Raw genomic sequence first — 26669 nt, 5'->3', positions numbered from 1 at the left:
TATTACTCTAAAACTCTAAAACGGAAGTGGATAGCAGCTCACTATTGTTGTGTCATTTACCTGCCTTTAATCAATTACTACATACCAGCATTTATCGATGTTTGGTCCAGCGTGATTTGACACAATCTAGAAGTTCCATCTGTACGATCACTAAGAAGGCTCTATGATGCCTTGTTCAAGCAGCTTTTGTAGCTCTATTCTTATCTGCTGTCCTAGGACCAGTAGATATCTGTATTTTCTTGCTGTTATTACCTTTTTTGTTGACGTTTTCATCCTATATTTTAGGAAGTTTGTTGCTTTCAGAGGCTCTCCCTCAAGTGCAAGCACGTATGGTTTGGATTCTTAAAGTTACCACTCGTGCTTTTCTTTTTTCTCCTTACAACTCAACACATTGGCTGTTCTCATTATCATATCTATTCTTGCCTTTCTACTGATTAAAATTTCTTAGTTATTACCCCTCTCATGGCCTCAAATACTTCCGTCATTACTACTTACTTCACTGCAATGCTTCCTTTTGCCCCAACTTCTTATATTTTTTTTACTGATGTCTGTATAACTTATCCGCTTTTCACTCATTCTAAGAAACATCTCACTTTTGTAACATTTTAAGATTATTTAAAATACTTGTATTAAAATTTGACCGAAGGATATCTCGTCACTCCATCAACGTCAGCTATTGCAGCTGTTTTCGTAACCTCGCAACTAATTAAGTCCGCTACCCGGACCTATATCTTTATTGTTTTGTCTGTTGTATTCAGGCACTCTGTCTACACCTTATCATCATTGTACAATGCAACAAAGTTGCGGCATAAAATTTCCTTTTTCATTTTTTCTGGAGGTACCTTCTATTTTTCCGTGCACTTGCTTCGTATATGCATACATGACTTCCCTCGTTCATGTGACAATCATAAAGCTTTCTGGCCTTTCCGGAAGCATTTGAACTACATTTAACGTTACAATGTTTGTTGTGGCATTAATTTTGCTGTCATACAACTTAAACATGTCCCATACTATTGTGACTTCCACTTTCATGGGAACGTCATGTAGGATAACGTGGACTCTACATGTCAGATTTTTGAGTAGCATATTTATTGACCCCATTGTTTGGCATGCTCCACGTGTCACACCTTTCATATTGACTTCTCCCTGACATTTATTTCTACCTTGGAATCTAAGAAATCCTATTTTATCATCGAGATTTCCACGCCTGTATCAGTGTAAGACGTAATGCTTTTATTTACGTGAGAACTTTCAAAACTCACTGACGGTAATATGTTCTATATTAAATACATTTATTATAACCTTGCCAAGTTACAGTGTACCTTCTTTTTTTTTAGTATAAATTTTTTTTTCATCTTTACGAATAACTGTGCTGTTATTTTCGTCCTAAACTTGAAAATCAAAGGTTTTTCCTCTCTGCGTTTTATGTGTGCTATAAATTCCACAAGATTCGTGGTTGCTGGCAATGGCTTTGTATACACACATTGTATTTAATATAAGTAGCTGTTTCTCAACTCCCTTACATTCAAGTATCCGAATTTATCATTTATTGTTGGTTCATGCTTTAAAACTAGGAATCACGTTAAACATCCTGCAAGTTCAAATGTTTGGCTTACAAGTTGTTTACTCTCACATTTGGTTTTTTATAGTTATTTTTCTTATAATTACTCCTGCAGTTATTGTAGTAGGGTTACTGATTATTTTGCCTGTCACGATATTTATCATTCGTGTCATATTTATTCTTATCATGACCTTTTTTCCTGTTATTTAAATAATTTGTTTTGTTATAGTTATAGTCGTTATCACCATTGTTTTTATTCTTATAATTAGTATTTTTATTTTTACTTCTATTATTATTTATATTGTATTTTTTTTCATGACTTTGGTTGCCAGAATCCTAAAAGACTATTCAATAATTAATTTGCTGTTTACAAAAATTCCTATGAATTTCGTACCAACGATCATTATCAGTATGTACTACTTTTCTATTTTATTTTTTTTTTACTTCTTTTTTTGGTCTCTTTTCAGTATAGAAATTGATTATCATTGTTTTTTGCATCCTAACATAATTTTTTGCACCCTCTTGTAGAATGTGGGCCATGCTCTCAGCAATGTGAGCACCGTTTTCTATCATCCACATGTTAGAATATAAGCAAATTTGTATCAGTTGTATAACTAGGGGCATCTTTTCTGCAACATAAGGATTGTAAGTGCAAGATAATATGTACATGTACTTTATACAGTAATACAGTCAGGTAGACCGGAAATGACTGTGGCCGTGCACGCAAGCTCTCATCGAGTCTCTCTCGGTATCAAGAGAGAAGATTTTGTAATCTTACATAATCTACATTTTTGTCACAAATATTAATATTAATCCAAGTGTTTGAAAGTGTAACATTATCGATTTACTTATTTCTAGTCAATATATTTAATATACAGTAGCAAGTTTGGGATAATTTTTGCTTTTGTCCCATTTTTACGTGCTGTTTTAGTCGCCCACGATAATCAACAGCTAAGGGTCAAAGTTAAAGTGTCAATCCAATACTAATCAAATGAAAAGAAAGTGTTAAATGAACACTAATAACATATTTTTCTTTACTCGTGTGAAAGAGGTAAAAAGACTTCTTACAATGAAAAAAATTCTGGAAGATTCAAGCAAAGAAGGAGAAGCCAAAATAGTAGATAAATTAAGAATTACGTTTAACAAAGACGATTTTGAGTATTGGAAAAGGCGAGTCAAGATAAAACTTAAATTAAAAAAGTGTATTAAAGTAGTAACTCGAGCCAGGGCAACGACGGACTAAAAAAAAAGAAGGGATCAAAAAGAACTTGAAGGCTATTAATGTAATACATAGTAAGATCTCGAATGATTTGTTACAGTTAGTGAAGGTCAAAAAAACGGCGTACAAAAGAAAAAAAATTTGAAGCAATGAGCAAAAGAGTCTACTGCACTTCAAATTTATAATTAAAATAAGTTGGAAAAATTGAAGTTAAAAAACTTTGAAAATTCAAGTGCATTTTTACTTGGGTTTAAATATTAATTAATGATTAAAAAAGTGCTTGTGCAAATGTGACTGCAAAAAAAATGTTTGACTACCTGATAAAATTGCCCTTAAGTTCATGAAGTAATGTCTATGCCTTAATCAAAGTGTTAAAAGAATTCAATCAAACAGCTGGGTACCTTAGACAGTAAAAAAAAATGTTCAAATTTAAAGAAAAGAAACATGAAAGCAAAAACAGTATAATTGCGAGTAAAACTGAAAGAAAAAAAGATGGAGCATGTTCCAAGTGCGAAAAATATGGACACTTCAAGGCACAATGTACAAGTATGAGACCAAGTGATAATTAATGGAATCAAGGTGGTGCGTAGCAGCAACAAGGTGGCGCCAACAACAACAATAATAGCAGTGGCAACATTGAGGCGATATGGGTGGGGGCTAATTCCAAGGTCGTGGAGCTGGTAGAGGCTATAGTTATGATCAGCAAGAATGCAGTTGGCAACAGACTATTCCATGACATTAAAACAAAGACGGTAATGAAAGTAGATTTAATACAGTATTCGAAAAAAGACCTAATGAGTCTCAAGTTAAAGTAAACATCTGTTCGAGTAAGGTTGAATAGTGACTTGATAGTAGTTGCTCAGATCATGGTGGAAATAATGATCGATATGCTTATAAATTTATTGATTTAAAGGAGCCTATAAATGTAAAAGTTAGGGATTGTCATTTTTTTTAGCAGCTAAAGTTGGTAGTATTAAACAAAAATTCAAGGTTTATGAAAAAAATCAAGTAAATACGAAAAAAAAAGTTGCTCACCCAATGGAGATCAATAAGAATCTAATGTATTACGGAGAAGTAACCAAATTTAATAAAATAATTTTAACAGTTAAAATGTCGAAAATTTTTAATCCAAACAAAAATTTAGTTGCATTAGCTAATAATTAAGAATATTCATCATATGGCAAGTTAAATTATGAATGTGATACAAATTTAATGTTACAAAATAAATAAACAGAAAAAAAGTTCTTTATAGAAAACTAAGTCATGTAAATTTTAATCATTTAAAAATCATGTGCGATAAACAAATGCTAGATGGTTGCCCTAAGGAATTAGAGAATTAAAGTAAGATATTTTTTTAATGTGGAATTGGTTGGACATATAAGATGCATAATTTACGATTTTATTATTAAAGATCGAGGGCATATAATATTATAGAAATAGAATTTTACAAACTGATTTAATGAGACCTCATGGTAGTATTGGTTTGAAAGGCAAGAAATGTTTTTTAAATTTTGTTGATAGTTTTAGTAAAGTAGCCCAAGTTTATTGTATTCAATTAAAATTTTAGATAAACAGTTGTTGTCTCAACAATAATGCTTTAGTTTAAAGTAAGACAGAAAAAAAAATTTTTCAAAATTAAGCCATGATAATGAACAGGAATATACACGCAAAAAGGTTCACACTGTGTAGGACAGTACAGTTGACACCTTAATACCTCGTGCGCATTTGCCTTGTAAGATGGCATGTACTGCACGCTATTTTGATGTGTAGGCACGTCTACCTTCTATGTATACTACACAGTCTGTAAAGCTGCACTCATACGCTCTGCGTGCACGGCATTTTCAGAGAAGTAGTTGTCCTTGCGTTGAGCATATATACGTATAATAAATACGATGACTTTTAACACAGTGTATGATAATTAAAAAACTCAGTACTGTTATTGATAGTTGTTTTACTAAATACAAATAAGAAGTAAAAAATATTATTGATAATAAACATGCAATCAGTAAGAAAATCACTATGCGTGTCTACTTATAACATATAAACCATCATCTTAAAGACTGTTAGAATTCGAATGCAGCTTAGTTTAAAGTTGCAGCCTTTTGAAAAGCATAATCAAGTGCGTGTATAAGTCTCAGCTGTAGCTAGTTCTGTAATAAATATTTCGTTTCCTTAAGCGAGTAATAGAACCAAATTTAGTAAAATTACTAATAATAAATATGATTATAAAAAAAAAACGTGCATAGTTGCAAAGATTGTCGAAAATGGTGGTATACAATACAGCAAAATTATAAATATATTTGTGGTGGCCAAAAAAGTTATTTTTAGGTACATTCCAATAAAACTAATTGGATTTAATTAGCATTTTTCAGCAGATTTTGTGTATGTCAAAAAAGAAAAGTGCGAATAAATACATTATGATTTCTTAATGACTGTTAGTCCATCCCTTATTTTTTAAAAAATTGATGGTTCATATGTTATAAGTAGGCACGTATTGTGATTTTTTTACTGATTGCATATTTATAATCTATAATGCTTTTTCTTCTCATTTGTATTTAATAAAAGAATCATTAGGGACAGTACTGAGTTACTTAATTATCATAGATAATCTGAGATTAAGACTTACAGGAATTTGCAAGGTTTGAAATAAGTGTGGCTGCTGATGCAAGTAAACACTGTAAATTTATTAAATACACTGTTATACATACAAGATACATGAGTCTATGATACCCGTGGAAGATTAAAACTGATGTATGTCATTTTAAATCACCTGAATCAACAACAAGTACTAACACTAACTTTTCACGCAGTATCAGTGGCCACAGCCATGAGAGTGATTGTGTGAGCTGTTCAGCAGCGCAGCATTCAATGATCTCAGCCACGCAGGCATCACACGGCTTGACGGGACCCCGACGATCCAGAGCGTTACCAAGCGCGCCGTTATTCTAGCCCAGCCCAGACTTACATTCCCCCTCCTCCACCGCTCCTGAGACATAGGATGCAAGAGTAGGATAGTATGGGATCATTTTACTAGCATGATAAATATTTGATTCTTTTTTTTTAAACCCTAAGTCAATAATGAATAATAAATTCAAAATCTTTTTTTTTATTTTGAAGGGATCCACCTGATTGTACCCAGCTTGTTTTTGCCTATGCGGTTGCTGTTTTTAATATAGACAAGATTTCCATCTTCGTATGAGATGGGGTTACAATTTTTGTCATAGTAAATTTTATTTTGATTATGGATATGTTTTGAATTTTCGAAAGCTATTTTCCTGTTTTCTTCTAACTTTTTAAAGTTATTTTTGTCTAATTCAGGGGATGTGAAGGAATTATTGATTCCGTTTAACAAATAGCTGATCGTTAATTTCGTCGTGCTGTGCACAGTATTATTATAGTTGTCGATCCATTGATCTGCTATAACGCTCCAAGGTCAGTGTCTATTCTCCGAAATTTTGCACTGAATCGAATTTAGTAATGTTTAGTTTGTTTTTCCATTTTGTCCATTCGAAAAGGAACAATCAACAGCTGTGAAAATAAGTTTTATTTTTTTGATTTTAAAAATTTTTTAAATTGGTTCGCATTTATGTTGCTATATTGGTCTGTCAAAAGTACTACTGGCTGTCACTTTTTGTTTTGAATTTTTTTTACTAAATTAATAAAGTCCTTTGCTGATTAGGTTTTTGAAGTTAGTGCAAAAGCGTATTTTGTGAAATGATCTATTATTAGATGAAAATATTTCTTGGGTGATCTATTTCTCACTAATCCCCCTACTGTATTCAATGATACGATCTGAAATAGTTTTAAGGCTGGACCTAACTGTGACAAGGGTTGTTTAAAATTTCCGAATCTTGAATTATTTTTCGCACACGTTTTGCAAGTTCTGCAAATCAGTTGTATGTGTTTATTTATGTTTTTAAAGTAAAATGTTGGTGTTAAGGTCATAGTTAATTGTTTTACACCGATGTGACTATTATCATGAATTTTTTGTATCAAACTAATGCCGAAATCTTTCTTAATCCAGATTTTTTATTTATTATTGAAAGTCTTGTAGAAGACGCTATTTTTAATTTAAAATTTCTCATTTCTTGTGTGCAATCGTTTTTAGTCTTCATTATTATCATTCAACGTAATAAAATTTAAAATTTTGATCACAGATTCATTGCTACTATTTTCACTCAGCACTGGATTACGAGAGAGGCAATCAGCTCCTAAATTATTTTTCACAGGGTAATATTTAACATCAAATTTGAAGTTTGAAATGTAATTTAATATTGTTAACAACTCCGGATCTTTACATTTTTTTACTTTGAAACCTTCTAGGGGCTTATGATCAGAAAAAGTTGTGAACGTTTGACCAATTAATTGGTATTGCCAGTATAAAATTGACTATTTTATTGTTAAACACTCGAGAAAAATAGCGCGTTTGTTTTTTTGTGATTAAGTTAATTTTTTTGAGGAGAAAAATACTGGTTTTTGCAAGTTATCTTTTTGGAGTTGCTTAAGGGTTGCTCCAACACCTTCTTTAGAAGCATCTGTGAATATATTATATCGGGAGGCTCGGATCGAAAATTTCCAGTATTAGATCAGCACATATACATTTTTTTATTTTATCGAAGCTTATTTCACATTTCCGTGACCAATCGAAGCGTACATTGTTTCTTAGCAAATTGTGGAAAGGTTCCAATATTGTGGATGCGTTTGGAATAAATTTTAAGTATAAGTGAATTTTACCCAAAAGCTGCCTTTTATTATTCTGCGTTTGAGGTCTTGAAAAATTTTTTATCATGGTTAAATTATCATTTAAAGGTCTTATTATGTTTTCCTCTACAAGGTGGCCTAAATACGCCGCTGAGCTTTTAGCAAAGCTACATTTTTTCTTGTTTAGTTTGAACCCTGCTTCTTTTATAGCTTTCATGACCTTGTCGACGTGTGTTTACTTAAGCTTTTTGAGAAAATTAATATATCGTCGATATAATTCATAGCAAAAGAGTCAAATTCATTTTCGAAAAGTATATTACTTAGAATTCTTCGATAGATTGCCGGAGCTAATTTGAGCCCAAACGGTAAACACGACCATTTATAATGTCCGTTATGAGGGACAAACGCCGTTTTATATCTATCTTTTTTTCTAATTGGGATCGACCAAAACGCCGATTTTATATCGAGTTTGGAATAAAATTTACAATCGCGTGCTTTGAGTAGCAGGGCATCAATGATAGGGAATCGATGACACTCGGGTACAATTAATTTATTGAGATCGCTATAATCCATACATAGATGCGATTTCGTTACCTCTTCTTCCTTAAATACAAGAGTTATTGGGAAAGCATATGAGCTGGTCGAGCGTTCGATGAGGCCTTTTTTCAAAAGGGACTTAATTTGAGAATCTATTTTCTCCTTGTCTTGCGAGGAACATTTGTATGGCCTTTTTGCCACGTTTTTATTCTCAATTAACGTAACCGACGCTTTATAATGCTTATTTGTCCCGATATCATATTTATTTTCCGACAACACTATCGTGTTTATAAAGCAAATCATTAAGAGTTGATAAGCCACGGTTGGCTTGGCTACTCACAGGCGTGCTTATGTCTTTGGCTAAGGTGTTTAATTTGGTTTCGTTCTTCTAAGAAATTTTTAAATTTTTGTCTTGGCAAAGACTAAATTCTTTTATAGCATCCAATCCTAGAAGGACGTCATTGTTGAACAAATTGCTTTTTATAAGAAAGAAAAACCAATTTTTCGAAAAATTAAAGATTTTTAGTGAGATTGTTTTTGAACCTAACGTTTTAGTTGAACCCGAGAAAGTATTTATTTTCTTTACTTTACTTCTATTTCAATTTAGTTTTAGTCTCTTTAAGATCTCATAATTTATTACAGATATGTTCGATCCCGAATCGTATAATGCAGTAGCCAGGTGACCCGCCAGAAGAACTTTCAATTTAATAAGAGGGGTGGTTAATCGTTTTTTGATTCATCAGAAGATAAGATACCCTCTTGTATTTCTAAGTTATTGACCAGTTTTATTCTTCCATTTGGAATTTCACATTTATTTTTAGAACAATTATTGTGGCACAAGTTTTCCGGGTTGTATCTGTGTTGTTGGAAAACCCCTTTCTGTGCAATGTGAACAGGGTTTTGAATTTGGACTATTTACGATCTTATTTTTCACTTTCAATTCGTTAGTTGAGGAATTTTCACTCTTGTTTTTATTTATTGCTAGAGGCTCTAACTGTCGAATACAAGACATTAAGGTGTCGATTGTTTTTAAATCACTTTTAGTAACGCACGACCTAACATAGGCAGGGAGTCCCAACACTATGAAATTCATTTGACTGTTGGCAGTTAAGTCAGGATCGGCATCGATAAGTAGATTAATTTTCTTTAGAGCATAATCTAATAGCGGTCCGTTCAAGTGACAAAATGTGAAGGCATAATTTATTTCCGACCAACCCACTTTAGAAAACGTATCAAGAAACAAATTCTGCCAAAACTCCCACTCATACGAAAGGGTATGCGTTTTCAAAAAGACTAAAAACCAATCAAGGGCCGGTCCTTCCAAAAAGAGTCTCAGCACCTCTGCGTAGCGCATGCTTTCAATGCTTAAGCGTTCACACTCTTTAACAAGGAGACTTAATAATGTTTTCGCGTTTTGATTTCTCCCCAAAAATTTCTCTAGAATCATATTTTTAACAACTGAGTGTATGGAAACTTTATTTATTGGCTGAGGTTGGGGAATTGGAGGGGAATCAGTATTAGGGTTAATGCAAGCCTGGGCTTCATCGAGATATTGATCATTAAATCATACGTTATCCTCCTCATCCAAGTACTCGTCCTTCAGATCATCGTCTAGTGAAATTCGCACGTTTTGGAACTTCCCTCTTGTCTTCATGCTCTTGACTATATTTTTGACGATGCTGTTCTGTTCAATATTAATTATTATCTTAGTATTTGTAACATTATTGATCCTCTACCTCAAAGTCAATATATTTAATAAACACCATTTTTCTCATCCGTATCTGAATCTCTAATGGGTGCATCACTGCCGACAAGGTCCACAATAAAATTATACTATCTCTCATCGTCATATTCCCTATATCTTTTTTTTTAGAGGTATCACTGACCAGTAAGGACCTAATTTATGGTCTGCAGTGATAGCTGCTTCAATAGCTTTTTTTTAATGTCTTAGGCTGGAACCCTAAGTGTTCCAGGAATATGGAGCCTTTAAGCCATACTATAACTGCCTTACTGCCTGATTTCCTTTTTGACCTATCTTTCTCGGCCTGTATCAAGTACAACTGCTTCATGTGCCATCGTAATCTTATTATTCAACCGCTGAAGTTGCACGCTACATTTAATGACTAATTTATAGTCCCAACACGTGATTATCTCAAGCTCTGCTAAAAGAGTATTTACCCCTAAGGTGTTACTAAATCTCCGAGAAAGAGCCGACAAAAACTCGTCAATAAAGATAAGCAGTGATAATCGTGTGCAGAACTAATCAGCGGCCATGTCTTGCAATTTATTTTCTAAAAGTCCTTTTGAAAATTTTTTATATTGGTTAGGAATTGTTGATTTTGTTGTGCTATTTCAATTTTTAAATAAAACAAACTGCATGGGGCCTCCATTATACAGTGGTTAACTTTTTCCAGCACTGTTTAGATGCGTTATCATATTACAACTTTTTTCTAAAAAGGATTTGCTATTTAACAGCTGCCTATGCGTATAAGGTGGAATTGTACATTCTGGCGCTCTGAAAGTTCTTGTAAAGTGTCTTCTAGTCTTCAGTTCTTTATATATTAGTTTATTGGTCAATTTGGCAAGCAATCAAGCAAAGCATTTCTGTTTTTATAACTTGGGTTAGTAAAAAATAGTTTTTACTGTATTTAAACATTGAGCTTTCATTTTCATCATTTTTAATGAAAAAATTATCATTCATACTTTTTAAGAGATGGGAAAAAGCACCAAAATGCATAGTTAAACGTAAGGCTGTATGAAGTTGGCTTTTCTACACTCAAGTCTTGTTAAATGCGCGTCTTGCTAGAATCAACTGCCATTCTTTAACTCATCATCTTTAAAAATTTTATTCATCAATTTTCTGGTTTTACTTAAATTTGGTTAAATTATTAATTAAACTGATTTTAAAAAATCATTAACTTTTTTGGATAGTTCTTTTTAACACAGCAAAATATTTTTTGTAGCAGCTACTCTTAACAACTACAATCAATTGTTCAATAGCAACTCTTACATAAGTAATAATATAGTAAACAGTTTTTTTTTTTAAGTTTCCCTTTTTGTAATTTGCTTCTTTAGACAGAATAAAGTAAATAAATCATTGCTGTTTTAAAATGTCTTATAGTTAAAAGATTTCTTATTTACGGAAGAAGTGATTCAAATAATAAAGCTATACTTGCAAGAATGCCTACTTGAAAATCTTTACTTTTCTTTTGTTGTTAAAGTTGTTTAGTTATTGAACCAATAAACTAGTAGACAGCCTTTTTATATGGTTAAGTCGAATCTAAAATTCACGTAAAACAGCCACCAGAACCACCTAAAAAAATGGCTCCAACAAGATTTTAAAACTTAATAAAGACATTTATAAGAATGTTTTTCTACCCTTTTTTAACAAATAATAATACAACAGAATATTTTATCATGGCATTTTGTATATGTACTGTAAGTATTATATACGCAACTAATAACGAGGATGTAAACGTATATAACAAGCAAAATCTCGGCGTTAAATGTACAATACGTCTCAATAAGACAAGAGCAAAAATACGGAGCTTTTGGCCTTAGTAAACTACTGCCTCTTGGCCAGTTCGTACTTATTATTTCAATAGAAGTACGATGAGTTTTAATATTTGAGTGGCATTAAACCTACTAAGCGGTCTAAAAAAGTAATAACTTCTTTTTAAACAGAGTTACCAGCTCAGCGTTGGCCTTACATCACCTTTAATAAAAAGGAAATTTAAACCTTGTCTGGATATTTTTACCAGAATGTAGGTTAAGAAAGATTTTCAGTTTATGTGTGCTACTTTACCTGGGTACTTCTACTACGGCATGACCAGCTGGGTGGGTTTATATAGATGTATTCCTACATTATATAGTTGTTTCGTGTGGGGCAGTCAGTTTTTTTCCCATGCCCTTTCAGGCTCCCATACGATTTTCCTCACTGCTCTACGACTTCTCAATAGATCCTCCACAAAACAGGGCCTAATTTTTTAATTTTTACGTGATTTGAATGAAAAATTTTTTTTTTACTCTTGCTTTCAACTGTGACATGACCTTTCTAGTGTCCAGAAGCAATAAGAAAACAAAACAAGATGAATTAAATCAAGAAATCAAATAACGTACAAAAAGTTATAAACTCTAAAGAATATCTAAATATAACACTGTGTAAGCCTTCCAAATGAAAAAAATTGTCTTACGTTACAGACTAATACAGTATACATTACAGATTAAAATGAATACCAAACAGGGCAAAAAAATCTGGACCAAATCTAGTGTTAAGTACAGAAGAGAAAAAAAGTTCTACAGGCTGGGCAATAACAAGTAAGGGAGACCAGAGTAGTCCAGCCACCCTAACTTTATCACGTTATTATGAACGACTACTTGATTGTAGAATAATTTAAAAAACGCAAATAAAAGAGGCCGGATGTGTAGAAATTGTATCCAATTTGTTTATTATATATTTATAATAAATGTAGTTTGAATATGAAAAACTGAAAGCGTCTTAAACTGGCCATTTTACCCAGGGCCGGGGTAGAGGTGGCCATACCCTGGGGTACAGTGGCCATCGACTTAAAAGGTTATTTTAAATGTTGCTACTAAACTTACGTCTGAAAATTGAAAATTTATGTAAATTAATAATAACTTACATAACAGATCGGTAAATAAATATGTATATCAACATAAATATTTTTCTGTCAGTATACACATAGAATAAAGAGAAATGTACATTTTTCGGTAAATCGTTGTAGAAATTGAATGAAAAATAATTACGATGTTTTTTAAACTTTCTTATTAATTTATGGCACCTTTGATACCGAATTGACTGAACATATGACTAATTACTTAAGTACTACATAACTCTTACCTGACACTGTTTGTTTTGTTTTGGCTATAAGTAGGATTAAAAAGTTTAGGTTAGTATCCGCAAATTAGCAGACTGACTCAGTATTGACGTAAACAACAAACTTGATGGCCACTGTACCCCGGAGAGATGGCCACCACACCCCAAAATTACTTATAATTATATTTCTAAATAATATTTGGTAGAATAAAAAAAGCAGATTGTAGATTGAGGTTCAAACTTTCAATTTGTGTCAATTTTGAATCGATTTGATGTATTTTCCGCTTCAGGCAAGTTTAATAATGTAGCTGTTCCTCCAAATTTTTCAACCATAAAATTTGTTTATTTAAAAATTCAACAAAAAGTCATTCTATGGTTTTATTTTATTGACGGCATGTAAGTAAAGATATATTTCAATAAAAAAAAAATGTATTATATTTTTATCTTGATTAAATGGTTGAATGTATCCAGTGGCCTGTTTACCCAGGTGGCCATAATTACCCCAGTCTCCCTTATATAAAAGGTTTTCCTGTAAGATAAAATCAGAGGGTATAAATGGGTCATGGGACCCACGGTAAAAACAAAGTTTTTTGAATATGAGATGAGTATAAAGAGGCACAATGTCTCAGGTAACAAGGGCGTCGCTATACCTATAGGAAGAACGAAGCTCTATATAGATCAGCACTGCATTCATGTAGTCTACTAAAACAAAAACTTGAAAAAAAAAAAAAAAAAAAAATTTTGTTCATTACTCACGATAGTTGAACTTTGTTAGCACGTAATGCATAAATACAGTACTCACGAAGTTCAACTATCATGAGTACTAAACTTAATTTTCTTTTTTTTTCATTCATTCGTTTTTCAAGTTTTTTTTAGTGAGCTACATTAATGCAGTACTTATTTTTATAGAGTTTCGTTCTGTCTATGGGTTTGGCGACCTCCTTGTTACCTGAGACATTGTGTGTCTTTATACTCATCTCATGTTTAAAGAACTTTGTTCTTACCGTTGGTCTCATGACCCATTTATACCACCTGGTTTGTTTCTTTTAATTTTTTTTTTTTTTTTTTATTTCTTGTTTTATTTAACTTCATATTTCATATCATTATTTTGTCATATTTCATTTGATAACTTTTTTTTCATTTTTTGTATTTCCTTTATTTCATTTCTTTTTTTTTTTTTTTTTTTTTACGTAATCTTCTTTTTTTATTCTTTTTTTTATATAATTTTCTTTATTTTATTCAATTGTGTTTTTTGTCTTTTGTTATTTCGTTTTATTTTGTTTTTTCGAATTTCATTTTATTATTATTTTTTCTTTAATTTTTTTTTTAAGCATTTTATTTTTTCATTTTTTACAATTTTATTTTTTGTATTTTTATTTCATTTTCTTTTTTTTTTTTTTTTTTTATTTATATTTTATTCTTTTGAGTCTGTTTTAATTTCATTTTTTTTTTTTAAATTTTATTTTTCAGACATTTTTCATATTATTGATTTTATAAATTACTATATTTATGTAATTATGTGACATTGTAACATAATTTTTGTATCGAATATTGAATAAGCGCCCTTATAAACCATTGGTACGTTCTGCAACTTGGTTGTAAATGTTGATTTTAATAATTTAGTTATTTATCAAATAATTTATTTATAACAGTAATTATTAGCATTATTTTAATGCCAAAAGATCATCAGGCTTAAAAAAAATCAGTCGTTATTTTATGCATAAAATGCATAAAATACTAATATTTAATGCGTAATAACTCGCTTTATTCGATTTAATCTACATAACCACATCTGTGCTAACTGAATTTTTTTTTTTTTTAAATCTATTATTGAGAAAAAAAATTTTTTTTAGGAGGAAGAGACTTCTAGTAAGTGACTTCCGTTTTATGGAAATCTCTCGTTTTTCAAAATTCCAGCTGCCCCAGCACGTGACATAAAGAACTTCGTTTTAATTAATAATTAAATTAAGAATTCATCATTAATTGAATGTATTATCAGTGATAGCATATTGAAATAAAAAATAAGTTATGAAAAACACAATAAGTACAAGAAATCGAAATCCCATAGTCAGCAGTGCTCGTAACAGAGTAGGTAAGGTACTCGACTCGTATACAGGAGGTCGAGGGTTCAAATTTCTTTATTGGAAAGTGCTATTTTTTTTTTTTTTTTTTTCTTTTTTTTAGAATGGTAGAAGGAATAAAAATTCAAAGTAAGAAATTATTGTGGAAAAAGAAAATTAAAATTTGTTCAAAAATTAATTGCTTGGGAGTTTGAAGAGGAATGGTGAGTGGAGGTGTGGAAAGACAAAAAAATCCTAATTAGATGATGCTCTAGGAAGAGCATGGTATGAAGAATTTTTACGAATAGATTCAGAAACAGTATTAAAAATCAGTGAGAACGTTCTCATTAGCAAAGCTGAAGTATCAGAATTAGCTTTACATAATTAGTAGAGTGAGATACAAGAACATCTAACTCAAGAAAACCTTTTAATCATTGAACCCACACATTTGTTCAAGTGTGACACGACATGTAAGAAAAGTTTGTTAAATAAATGAATGTTTTGTATTTCAATTAATTTTATTTGTTGGCATTTAGTTGAGTCACCCTCCTTCTGTCGTACTAGCAGCAAAAGATGAAAAAATTTTTTACTAATTTGTAAATAACAATAAAAAAAGTAACCGTTTTTCTCATAGCCAATGCTGCTTAAAGTTTCGCCTCTTTTCTTCTGCTTTTCTGTGAAAAACTGTTACTGAATAACGTATCAGAGCCAGCCCTACCTAGTTTTGCCTCTAATATTTCTAATGACAGCTAAATGTTACCTTAAAACTTCTTTGAGTGTACATTCTTTATTTTCCGAGCTTTTGTTTACTTAAAACAACATTAAAAAACCAACTGTTTTGTTTGTCGATTGTCACTTGTCACATCACTTCTAATCTTAGTAAATTTTGTTCTGCTCACAAAATTATACTTATAGCATTAAAGTATCCACATTATTCAGCCACTAGATGTACTTTTTTCCAAAGCTTTCTGAGTAAGGTTAGAGATTATTCGTCAAAAATTTTACAGGGAGACATTCTGTGTTGGAATTTGGAAGGATCAAGTGGCCCCACTTTTAGAACAAACGTTTGAATCATTGGATTTGCAAAAAAATTTTAAGTAACCGTAGTTTATGTCTCTTCATTATGAATACCGTTGATTTTGACAAAGTTTGTAATCAAATTAGGCCTATACGCGATAAACTAGCTTCAAAGATTGAAGAATACCCAAACAAATACCTTCAAGCTTTTAAAAGCTATTAGGCTAAGGAAAAAATAATGTGATGTGACTAAAGCAGAAGCTTTGCACAGTCCCATCTTGAACAAAACAAAGAATTACATATTATTTGGTATAAGTTAAAAGATTTTGATGAAAATACTTTTTATCATTAGGCAAATATTTATTTATTCTATTACTTGTTAGTTACCCTTTTCTCTTTTTTTAGTTATTTATTAATTAATTTTTTTTTTTTTGTAAGAATAATGAGCAAAAGGACCAGTTAAATTGTAGTCTAACAGACAGTATTCCATAAAATTTTTCGACTTTTTGTCTAGTTTTAAATAAAATCTTAAGCTTAGGCTTAGGGAAATTTTTACATCAACATCGCTGATAAAATCAGTCAAAATACAACTTACAATGAGTGAACGATGAATTATAACAATCCGTATGTACATACGTAAAATTTCCTAATATTTTTTTTTTAATTTCTATAGGATTATTTCTCAATAATTTATCAATAAATTTAAATAGATTTTAACTGATAAGTTAATTACATTTTTTCTTTAATATTAAAACTTAAAATTAAAACTTAGTAGTGTGGAGCATGACTGTTAATAACTTACTAACATCAATTAATATTTTGCTGTTTTGCTGATAGCCTCTTCAGGATAAAAAGTCTACAGTTATAACAAAATAGAACTTAGTGAAAGCTTGATAAAACTAAAACATTTAAATTTTATATATAAATACAATCATATTATATCTCGTAGGTACTAGGATAACTCGCATCATGAACACCTATGGCACCTATAATTTAGTCCACATATTGCCAAACTCTACTTAGTTACAATTAAAGTAATGTTCTTCAGAATTTAATTATATCACAAACATAAGAACTTTTTCTTTTCTAAAGTTATAGCAAGGTGGTACTGACATGTAGAAAGTAAAAGCCACTAAGGATCAGAACACGTACTAAATATAAGTCATAAATAACAATATTGAAAGAGGCACAGTACGAGGATGTAGAAAATCTAAGTGGAATTGTATATGAACTGCTTACAATAAATAATAAAATTTTACATGTTTTTATTATAAAAATAAGCTATTAAAAACTATAACTTAGTTCTTATATTATTTTTTGTTTAAAATAAGAAATTTAGGTAAGACTTTTTAAGTTTTATTGTGTTTAATTGTGTATTTATATTGTACTTAATTAATGTTATAAGAATCATTTCTAAAAATTCGGGTTTCTTCTTATTAGGCTCTCGATCAAGAACCACTGCTCTCTGGAATTCAAAGCCCTGCAAAGAATTTACAGAGTGACAGTACAGGGTCAACATTTTATCGCTATTTTTTATGTAACGTTCGCTTTTTCACAACCGCACACCAAGATGTCGTTTACTTTGGCCAATATAAATAAGCAAAATATTGACTGATTTAAATTAATTACTAACAAATAGTCATACTCCAAACAACTAAGTTCTTAATATTATTTTTAAGAGTCTTAATATTATTTGATGACAAAGGAGCAAGTGAAACGAGTCGATAGATGTGTTTAACTTTTTTTTTATTTCATTGCAATTTATAGTAACGTTTTCTTTATTTTGTCTCTAGGTTTAATTGAAGCTAGAAAAAAGGCTTTAAAACAAAAATACAACAGCAATAATGAATTTTCACAAAAAGCTATTTCAGTTTGACTTATGGTCGTAGAGCTTAGGATGGGATACGTTATTCCTGGTGTCAGCTAAAAAATATTGTATTCACGTTATGCGAATGTATATAGTAGAATTTCTGGTGTTGCAAGTACCTTCTTTTTGTGCTATGCTAAGTGAATCACGTTATTTAGACCTCCCACTGCCAGTAATAGATAGCCTAAATTTTTTTATTATCAAACAAGGCTTTGTGGCTAAGTCCATTTGGAGTGATCAAGGTGATGTGAGTGAAGAATTCTTATAACACCAATATTCCCTTGGCCAGTGGAATAGTTTTCTTTTTTTTTAAGGTATGTAATACTTTTTAAATACAAAAGAGTATTTTCCTGCAAGTACCACATATAAACTCAAGAAATAAATCGTGCAAGGTTTTGTCAGAAGTAACGTATTTATCACCTGATTTATGCTACCTGTACTGTTGTTTGTAGTTCCAAAGTATATGAAAGAGGTTATAATCTTTGATTTCCGGTACATTCTGACTTGCTTTTTCTGACCAGTATAAAATAGCTTCTTATTTGCACCTCCCTTAGGTAACTACATTCAACTTCATGTTATCGAATTAATTTCTCGTTAAAATTTGTGTGTGCCTATCAGAAAAAAATTTTGAAGCCTTTTAAGTAGGTATTATATCAGCTTATTGCACATCGTTACAATGGTGAAATATGCAGTGCTTAACGGTTTGAAATATAATACGTAACCAACTGTTATGCGAGTATTTGTAATAGTTTTTTCTTTTTGCACTACCTAAATAATGTTAAACACTCTTCCTTGCAGATACCAACGGGTTTGTTGCGTAACACTTTTTCTCAAACGGTATCAAACTTTCATTTCTGTTTCATCTAAGAAAGCGTACTATGGGTGAACAAAATTCTTGAACTTTTGAGTGTTCAAAGCAGGTATTACCTAAACTTTTTAATTATTGTGTCATGTGTGTGATATTTTTTTTTTCCTGAACCCTGCGATAAGCTTGCTTTCAGATCTCCTATATCGTCTCAAAAAATGTGATCGTAGTATTTTCCCTCAGTATTGTACGTATGACACCCATTTTGTGTTCTTTGTCACTTATAAAAGATTGATGTCTTTTATCTTCTACTCTATTTCTCAGAGTTTTTACCAAGCTTATATATTAGAGTCTCTCTGAAGAGTAAGTCTTATTCGTACAACAAGAGAGCAGTCCAATTAGTTCTTAAGACGAAGATGATTCCCATACCTATGAATTTTCATATATATTTATCTCACAAGGTTACGATTTATATATTTGATACTTAACATCTAAATTTTTGTCCTCTTCTATAAGACCGTTTAATAAGTAGACTTCTGTTAAAGTTGTTTAAGCCAATCCTATTAATAACAAAGTAATATATTTTGTTTTCTGAACTAATTTTTCAAGAGAATCTTGGTCTCATGTAATTGAAAAATGTATTTAGCAAACGTAATAAACTTTTAGATGACACATTTTACCGTATGTTGTTTTAAAAATGCATCGAGTCAACAATGAAATTATTATTTTCATTTATTAATGGTTGCCCTAAAACCAAAGTAAGGACAATATTGAGAATTTGACTGCAGCAAGAGACAGGTTCGATGGCTGATCCATTGAAAACTTGAAAAGTCATTGTTGTAAATTGAAGATTGATTTAATACGCATAAGCATACAAGTTAAATAATCATAGAAAATTTAATTTTTTTTACTGTGAGAACAAATCTTTAAGCAGTCACTCTACGAGTCAACCAGAACCTAAGTTCGTAGGTATAAGTAAAAAGCTGCAAACATGTTTTAATCATGGTATCGTATACTATGAGTATATTATAGATAGCTGAAAGGTGGTAATTTGATTGTTTTAAAAAAATTGTGAGTTCTTGGAAATATATCGATTAACTTCTTATATAAGGAAGAAAATCAGAAGCTTCCATACTTATACAAATAATGTTGTAACAACTGTAACTAATGGTTTCGCAATCAGCATTAAAAAAAAGCATAAAAATAGTTTGCGTGATTGGGTTGTCGAATATACGTGGTAGGGTCCAAAAGTTTTCGGCCTTTTCACATTACATTAATCGGAGACACAAAACTAACCTATCATTAAATTACTAAATTTTTAGTTACTGACCCAAAATAAAGGATATTAGGTCATTTTATTTCATTAGAAGAATAAAGCATTTTCAAGTAAGATAATTAATTAAAAATTTAAAATGGATAAAATTTAGTTTCGAGCTGTGATCTAATTCTTAACGAAAGAAGGAAACATGCCATTGATGCTGTAAATGGATACTGTATACGGGTAATCTTCTCCTTCGTATTTTACTGTTAAAAAATAAGCAAAACAATTCCGTTTAGGAATACAATCAGTTGAAGAAGAATCTCGTCCAGATTGCCCATCTGAGCTCATTACTGATGAAAACATTAAATTTGTGGAGCAGAAAGTACTAAATGACAGATAGCTTAAGACTAAAGAGCTAGCAGCTATAACAGGCAAATATTATGCCTTCTTGTTGCATCAGCTGCGATATGCAATTAAAAAGAACGTGAAGGAAAACTGTCAGGAGGAATATTGTTGCTCCATGACAACGCGCTGGTTCACTCATCAGGTGTTTCAAAGGCTGCCATTAAAGAATGCGGTCTCACTGAGCTCAATCATCCACCATATAGTCCTGACTTGGTCTCTCGTGACTTACGAGGAAAAAAATTTAACACAAATGAAGAAGTGAAGTCAGCAATTTTGTCGAATTTTGAAGGGAAAAGTTCAGACTATTTCTTCAAGGGTATAAAAATGTTAAAAAGGTATTAAAACAAAGAGTGATTATGTTAAAAAATAATATAAGTGGTTTGAGATTGTTCCTACATTTTATGGTTCAGACCAGAAACTTTTGGACCTTACTGCGTAATTTATTGTAGCATGCATTTTTAAAATTTTTTTGAAGCATAAAAGACAATGTTCTCTTGATAAATTTGCCTTCTGACTCCTAAACTTTCCTCAGAACATCGCAAGATATGGAACTGCATATATTAAAAGAAGGCCGTGCTGTCTTGTACGTTTCAAATACTGTTTAACTAAAATTATAAATTTTTCAGGTATGAGGCAAAAATAACTGCTCTAACAGAAATTTAATAATAAACATCGATTGAGCTCCCTCAGATAGAAGTTTGGAAAAAAGTCTGTGACCAATGTTATGTTTAGAGAAACTACTAGTAAGCGTTTTCCTCATTGTATTCTAATGTGGCAAATCAAATATAAGCCCCCCAATGTGTTTTTAGAAATGTTCGTCCAAGAACGAAAAAAATTTGTTGTTAGCGGTTTTAAGATTGATCATAGTATTTTGTGTTCCTCTCGATCCAATGTACTTGGTGCATTCAGGAGTATGTAGAAAGCCAACTCTCATCTAGATATTTGGCGCTACGTAGCTATATTAATTACGTCGAAGAGTAATTACAGACGTTTAGATACTTTACTAACATTTTGAAATTTTGTTTGTGATGATTGCATACAAACACTAAGAGCTTTGACATGGGTTAAGCATTCTAAAGCAACTTAATTTTGACAAGCTACTTTGTATATACTTAGAGTTGCGTTTAAAAATTAAGGTAGATCCAAAAACTTATCTAAATTTTATGATTTTCTATGTTGTGATGACAGTTTCGAGTAGCCTTATGTTAGTCAAAAATTAAGATTGTTTAAATTATGTAAAAAAATCAATTGAGATATAAATATACAACTTTGAATATTAATACGGGCCTGGTTATGTTTTACACAATGGACATAAAATGCGACACTTGTCCTATGATATTGATAAATAGTGGGCTCTAGAAAATTTTTCTGCGTATAGATTCAAAAATTGTGTGCTTATCTTAAACACCTCATAAGAACAAGTCATCAAGTTTTGCAGCAGATGATGCAAAGAGATGCTGAAATTGGAGTTCTGCACTAAAATAAACTTTGTTGTAACATCCATATTTCATCAACTTAACTACACCACGAAGGTTCCTTGACAATTTTGTTGATAACTATTACTTAATTTAAAGATATTTAAAAAATTCACTTTAGAATCAGTTGCAACAATGATGGAAATAACTTTCTAACGATGAGCAGCACATAAACTGTCAAAGTTCTTAATATCGACGTTACAGATAATGAAACTTACATCATACACAAAACTTTGGATTCTAGGAGATTCTTATACTACACATTGCTTATCAATTGTATGAGGATTGTATAAAGTGAGTGACTAAATGAGTTTGATGTAAGCCTGGAATCAGGATGTGATACCATGCAAATTACTAAGATTACCGTATAGCAATAATTTCGTAGTATTTTCGATACTGGAAGTGTATTGTATCCTAAGATTTCACTTTAAATTGTCAATCAAAAAATTAAATGTAAGCTTATTTTAAAAGAATCAATTTAATAGGCAGCTTACTATTGTAATAAAAAGCTGAAAAGTAGATTGTAGTTTTAACATAAATACTAACGTGTCTTTATCATTTCGATGAGAGATATTAAAATGACGTATACAGTAGTTCAGAATTGAATGAAAAAATTTTGTTATTTTATTTTGCTGCTAGACACTGCTATCTTTTACTGGGTTTGGTAATATTATTATCTAACGTGAAAACTGTGGTTATTACAAGAGGCTTTTAAGTCGCAAGAACTTTGATCACAGTTTGTATAACACGTTGTCGATCTGTCTTGTGAACCAGTAAGCGCATAAAATATGTATTCTGTAACAGATGGTAGGATTTTGCTTCCGCAAAAATTTTCATAGAAACACATTTCACACGTTACTAACACGTTTAAGTGACTGGTATAACACATCTCCATGACGCGTTATTTTTCACGCACGCAAACATTTTACACTTGTTCTACTCATAGCACTTACGTTTGAGCGACATTTTAAACTTGAAAACTGGTGATCAAAAGCACGTAATGAACACGTGTATTATTAAAGTCATGCTTATTTGATTGTATATGTAAATGTTTAAGAAAATCTATAGCAATAGGAAGATTAAGTGTGGTATCTTGTAGTCATGAAGACGTCGGTTAACCAAACTAAATTAGTTATTATATTTTTTTCTAAAAATTTTTGAATGGTATTAAAGAAGGTCCCCCACCACATAAACTAAATTTTAAAGTAGGTGCATTTACAGCATTAATAAAAAATTTTAGTTATGCTAATAAATAACGTAATAAAACGTGATAAAAAGTTACCAAGTTATATAAATATAATCTAGAACGAGAAATTAGAAATAGAGAAAGAATAAGTAATAAAGTTCTTATATCAGAAAAAATTTCAAATACGGGTGACATGTCTTGCTTACCATTTTTTTATGCAAAAAACTTTTGCTTTAGTTTGAACATTTCTGATTAATATAGATACATCACAAAGTCAAAGATTAGATAATGGTGGTTTACATTATTAAAAACCATGGTTCTCTTATAGTTAAATTCAAGTAGCTTTACCTCAATGTTAAAATCTTAATAACATGTAAGTTAACATAGAGTCTAAAAAAAGTTTAAAAAATAAAAAAACTTGTGTAGGAAAAAATACTTTCGTTATAATTAATTTTCTTGTGTACATTGCTTTACCAATACTATTAGGATAGTCGTAGGTATTACTGGCGTTATTCTTACTTAACATCAATATGCTAATAAAAGAAGGGAAACAAATAAATACACTACATTTTTTAAGGTAATAAATTAACAGGCTTCGATTACTCTTTAAACTTATACAATAAAATATAAACTTATTTAAAATAAATGATCTATTAATAGGAAACATGTATATTTTACTGGCAGCATGCTTTAATTACTGGGCACGAGTTACTTGCTACTTTTAATTACTGGTTCCCATGTACTATAAGATCTTGCTTTATTTAAAAAAAAAATGTAACAACAAGTCACTAAATATGTTGTTAAAATTTATAATAAACAAGAAATAAATAAATATGACTGTGAGATGATATTTTTCTTAACTCAGCTTGCAAACCAGCAATCTTGGCTTCTAAATCATTTTTTATTTTTTTATTTTTAGTAAGGCTTCTTCTTCTACCCTTTTTTTTGCTCATTTTACAGACTTTTTTTGTTGTTTAATAAATTTTTTTTCTTGAATTTTAATCTGCTTATTAAAAAAATTGTTATTGCTGTTGTCATTCATCCATTCTTTTGTATAACAAGTTCTATTTTGCTTGTCTACTCTAAGCTGTTTTTTGATTGTAGTTCTTAAATTTTAATACGATCTTTTCTCAGTTTTTCTGAGCTCATTTGTTGCCACAAAAGACTAAAAATAACTCATAAGATTTTAGCTCTAATATTGTGTGCTAGCTGATTATAACGTTATCAGTGGTAGGGTCAACGACAATAAGTTTAACTGTTATAGGTTCGTGTACAAATTCATTACTGCAGTTGTGATTTTATTAAAAAGTATTAAAAGATGACAGCTTACTCCTTTTTTTCTAGTTCTAATTTTACCTGAAGAATAAACTTAAGAAGCGTAACTATGAATTTCAATAAAATAATGAAAAAAATTTTTATATTATTATGTTTAGTCTTATATACATAGTTTACATATCGTTTGTATATATTTATTATACATTTTATATATGTACGCATATGCATTATTATGATTCATCGTGAGTTCATAGTGGGTTGTATTGTCACTAATTTCAATGGTAATATCATCATAAAAATTTTCATTATTCTAAGCTTGAGATTTTATATAAAAATTATACGGCAAATTGAATTGAGTGCTGTCTGTGGAACTACAATTTTTCGTGTAGTCTTCGTTATTATCCTACGAAAAAAAAAAAAATAAATAAATAAAATCAATAAGTAAATAAATAAAAGCAAAAAAATGGGTCATTTAAGAATGATTAAATAAATAACTGTTTTCCACCCTCAGGTGGTTTTGGGAGGCTGGTACTTCCTCGGGCAAAAAAGCAGTTTTCCGATACTCGTTTAAAAAGTCTCCTTTACGAACCTCGTTACGGACCTCGCCTTTGGCTCGGGCCGCAAACCTCTCGGTTCGCAAACAAAGACTTTTCAAACTCGTAGGAAAACTACTATTTCCGCCCTCGGGTGGTTTTGGGAGGCTGGTACTTCCTCGGGCAAAAAAGCAGTTTTCCGGAACTCGTTCGGAAAGTCTCCTTTACGAACCTCGTTACAGACCTCGCCTTCGGCTCGGGCCGCAAACCTCTCGGTTCGCAAACAAAGACTTTTCAAACTCGTAGGAAAACTACCATTACCCAATTATGAAAAGTGTTTTAACCTGGATATTTGAACTTGTACCAAATATTAAATAATTTTTTCTTTTTTTTTTGTTTAAGAGTGACCACACAGAACAATTGCATTGATTTAATTACATTGGTATTTCCTAAAGCCAACTAGCTGTCACATAATTAAGGGCATTTGTTTGTATCTTCGTCAATCTTTGAAGCTACTCTTTCGTGTACAGAACTAGCTTTATTAAAAATCTTGTTAAATTAAATGGCATGCATGGTAAAGGGATGTAAACTATTGTAATTAAAAATTTTTTTTGCAAACCCAATTATTCAAACGAATGCTTCAACAGTGTGTCCCAACACTAGAGTGAGCTCAGGTTTTGGTTGGCCTTTTTCCTATTTATTTTAGGGTATTATGTTGATCTGGGTTTAGTGTATTTGTCTATTACGTAAGACAATTTTTTTCATTCAGAATTTTCCGCAGTACGTAATGAAAGCTTTATTGAAAGTAAATATTTATTTTGTATGTTATTTCATTTCTTAACAAGATTATTTATTTTTTGCTCCATTACTGCTTATGCCCTGCTTCTTTTCCTTAGCCACATGTAACTTCTTCATTTGTGAAACAGGAAAAAACGTTCAACTTAAGAAGTACACGTTGTCAAGATAAAGAGATTGTGCACTTATGAATAACGTCGTGTATCTAACATCAAGTGGTCATATTAGAGACGCCCGTAATTAAAACACTACCAGGTACACTGACATTTGCCATTTATTGTTAAAGGTCCAACTAAACATAATTTATTTATTAGTTGCTTAATTAATATTTAATTTTTGTGTGTGCTCAAAAAGTATTATGACCTTACATTATCAAACATCGATGTGTGAATCCATTATTTTAATTCTTGAAATTTTTACCATTTATACTATGGTTGAAGAGAAACATATAGTAAATATGTGAGTTTTTTCTACGATGGACGCAACTTAATCACATTAATTCTGTGGTACAGCGTGTGGGATTGTGGAATTGTAAACTAACTTTCCCATACACAACGACTTCAGAATAATAAAAGATTTGATACATTCTTTGATTGTTTTCTTTATAACACCATATGGGGTTATGTAAAGAACACGATAAGAGGTAGCTTAAATTTGGTGACCACCATGAGTGAAGCAAGGGTGGGTGGAGTGAAAGATCAAAAGAAAAGTTTCTTAATTAAATAATGTTAAAATTGAAAAAATCTGGGCCTATTTTGCCAGGTAGCTGTAGAAAAGTCATGGAGGAGTGTCGGAAAGCGTATAAAAGCCTGAAAAAGAGAAGAAGTGGCCCCACAGAATATAATTTTATAATATAGGGAAAAATATATAGAGACGCAAATTTATTAAGTTGATTATACTTTAGTAGCAATACCCAAATTAAGCAGCTAGTGTAAATTAAATACCTTTCCCAACCTACATTCTGGTAAAAATACCCAGACAAAGTTCGAGTCCCCTCTTTTTCAAGGTGATATAAGGCCAATACTGAGCAGGTAACTCTTTTTCAAAATAAGTTATAACTCATGTTGACCATTTAGTAGGCTGAACACCTCTCTTACATTAATACTTGTCTTATTTAAATTCACACAATGAGTAC

The 26669-nt window shown here is 31.0% G+C and overlaps 1 protein-coding gene across 1 annotated transcript in view; it reads left to right on the top strand.

Moving 5' to 3' along the window:
• LOC106645530 (protein unc-80 homolog) overlaps window positions 1-26669 on the top strand; it is a 676041-nt gene that overhangs the window by 380362 nt on the left and 269010 nt on the right. Inside the window, exon 13 of the mRNA XM_089596422.1 lies at window positions 23274-23285. Within this exon, the coding sequence (XP_089452548.1) occupies window positions 23274-23285 (12 nt within the window). The remainder of the gene's footprint in view (window positions 1-23273; window positions 23286-26669) is intronic.

Source organism: Copidosoma floridanum, unplaced genomic scaffold, assembly GCF_036245765.1.
Source record: "Copidosoma floridanum isolate Cflo_tuat_1 unplaced genomic scaffold, Cflo_Japanese_pri ptg000004l, whole genome shotgun sequence".
Lineage (NCBI taxonomy): Eukaryota > Metazoa > Arthropoda > Insecta > Hymenoptera > Encyrtidae > Copidosoma > Copidosoma floridanum.
This window is presented reverse-complemented; position numbering and strand designations above follow the sequence as displayed.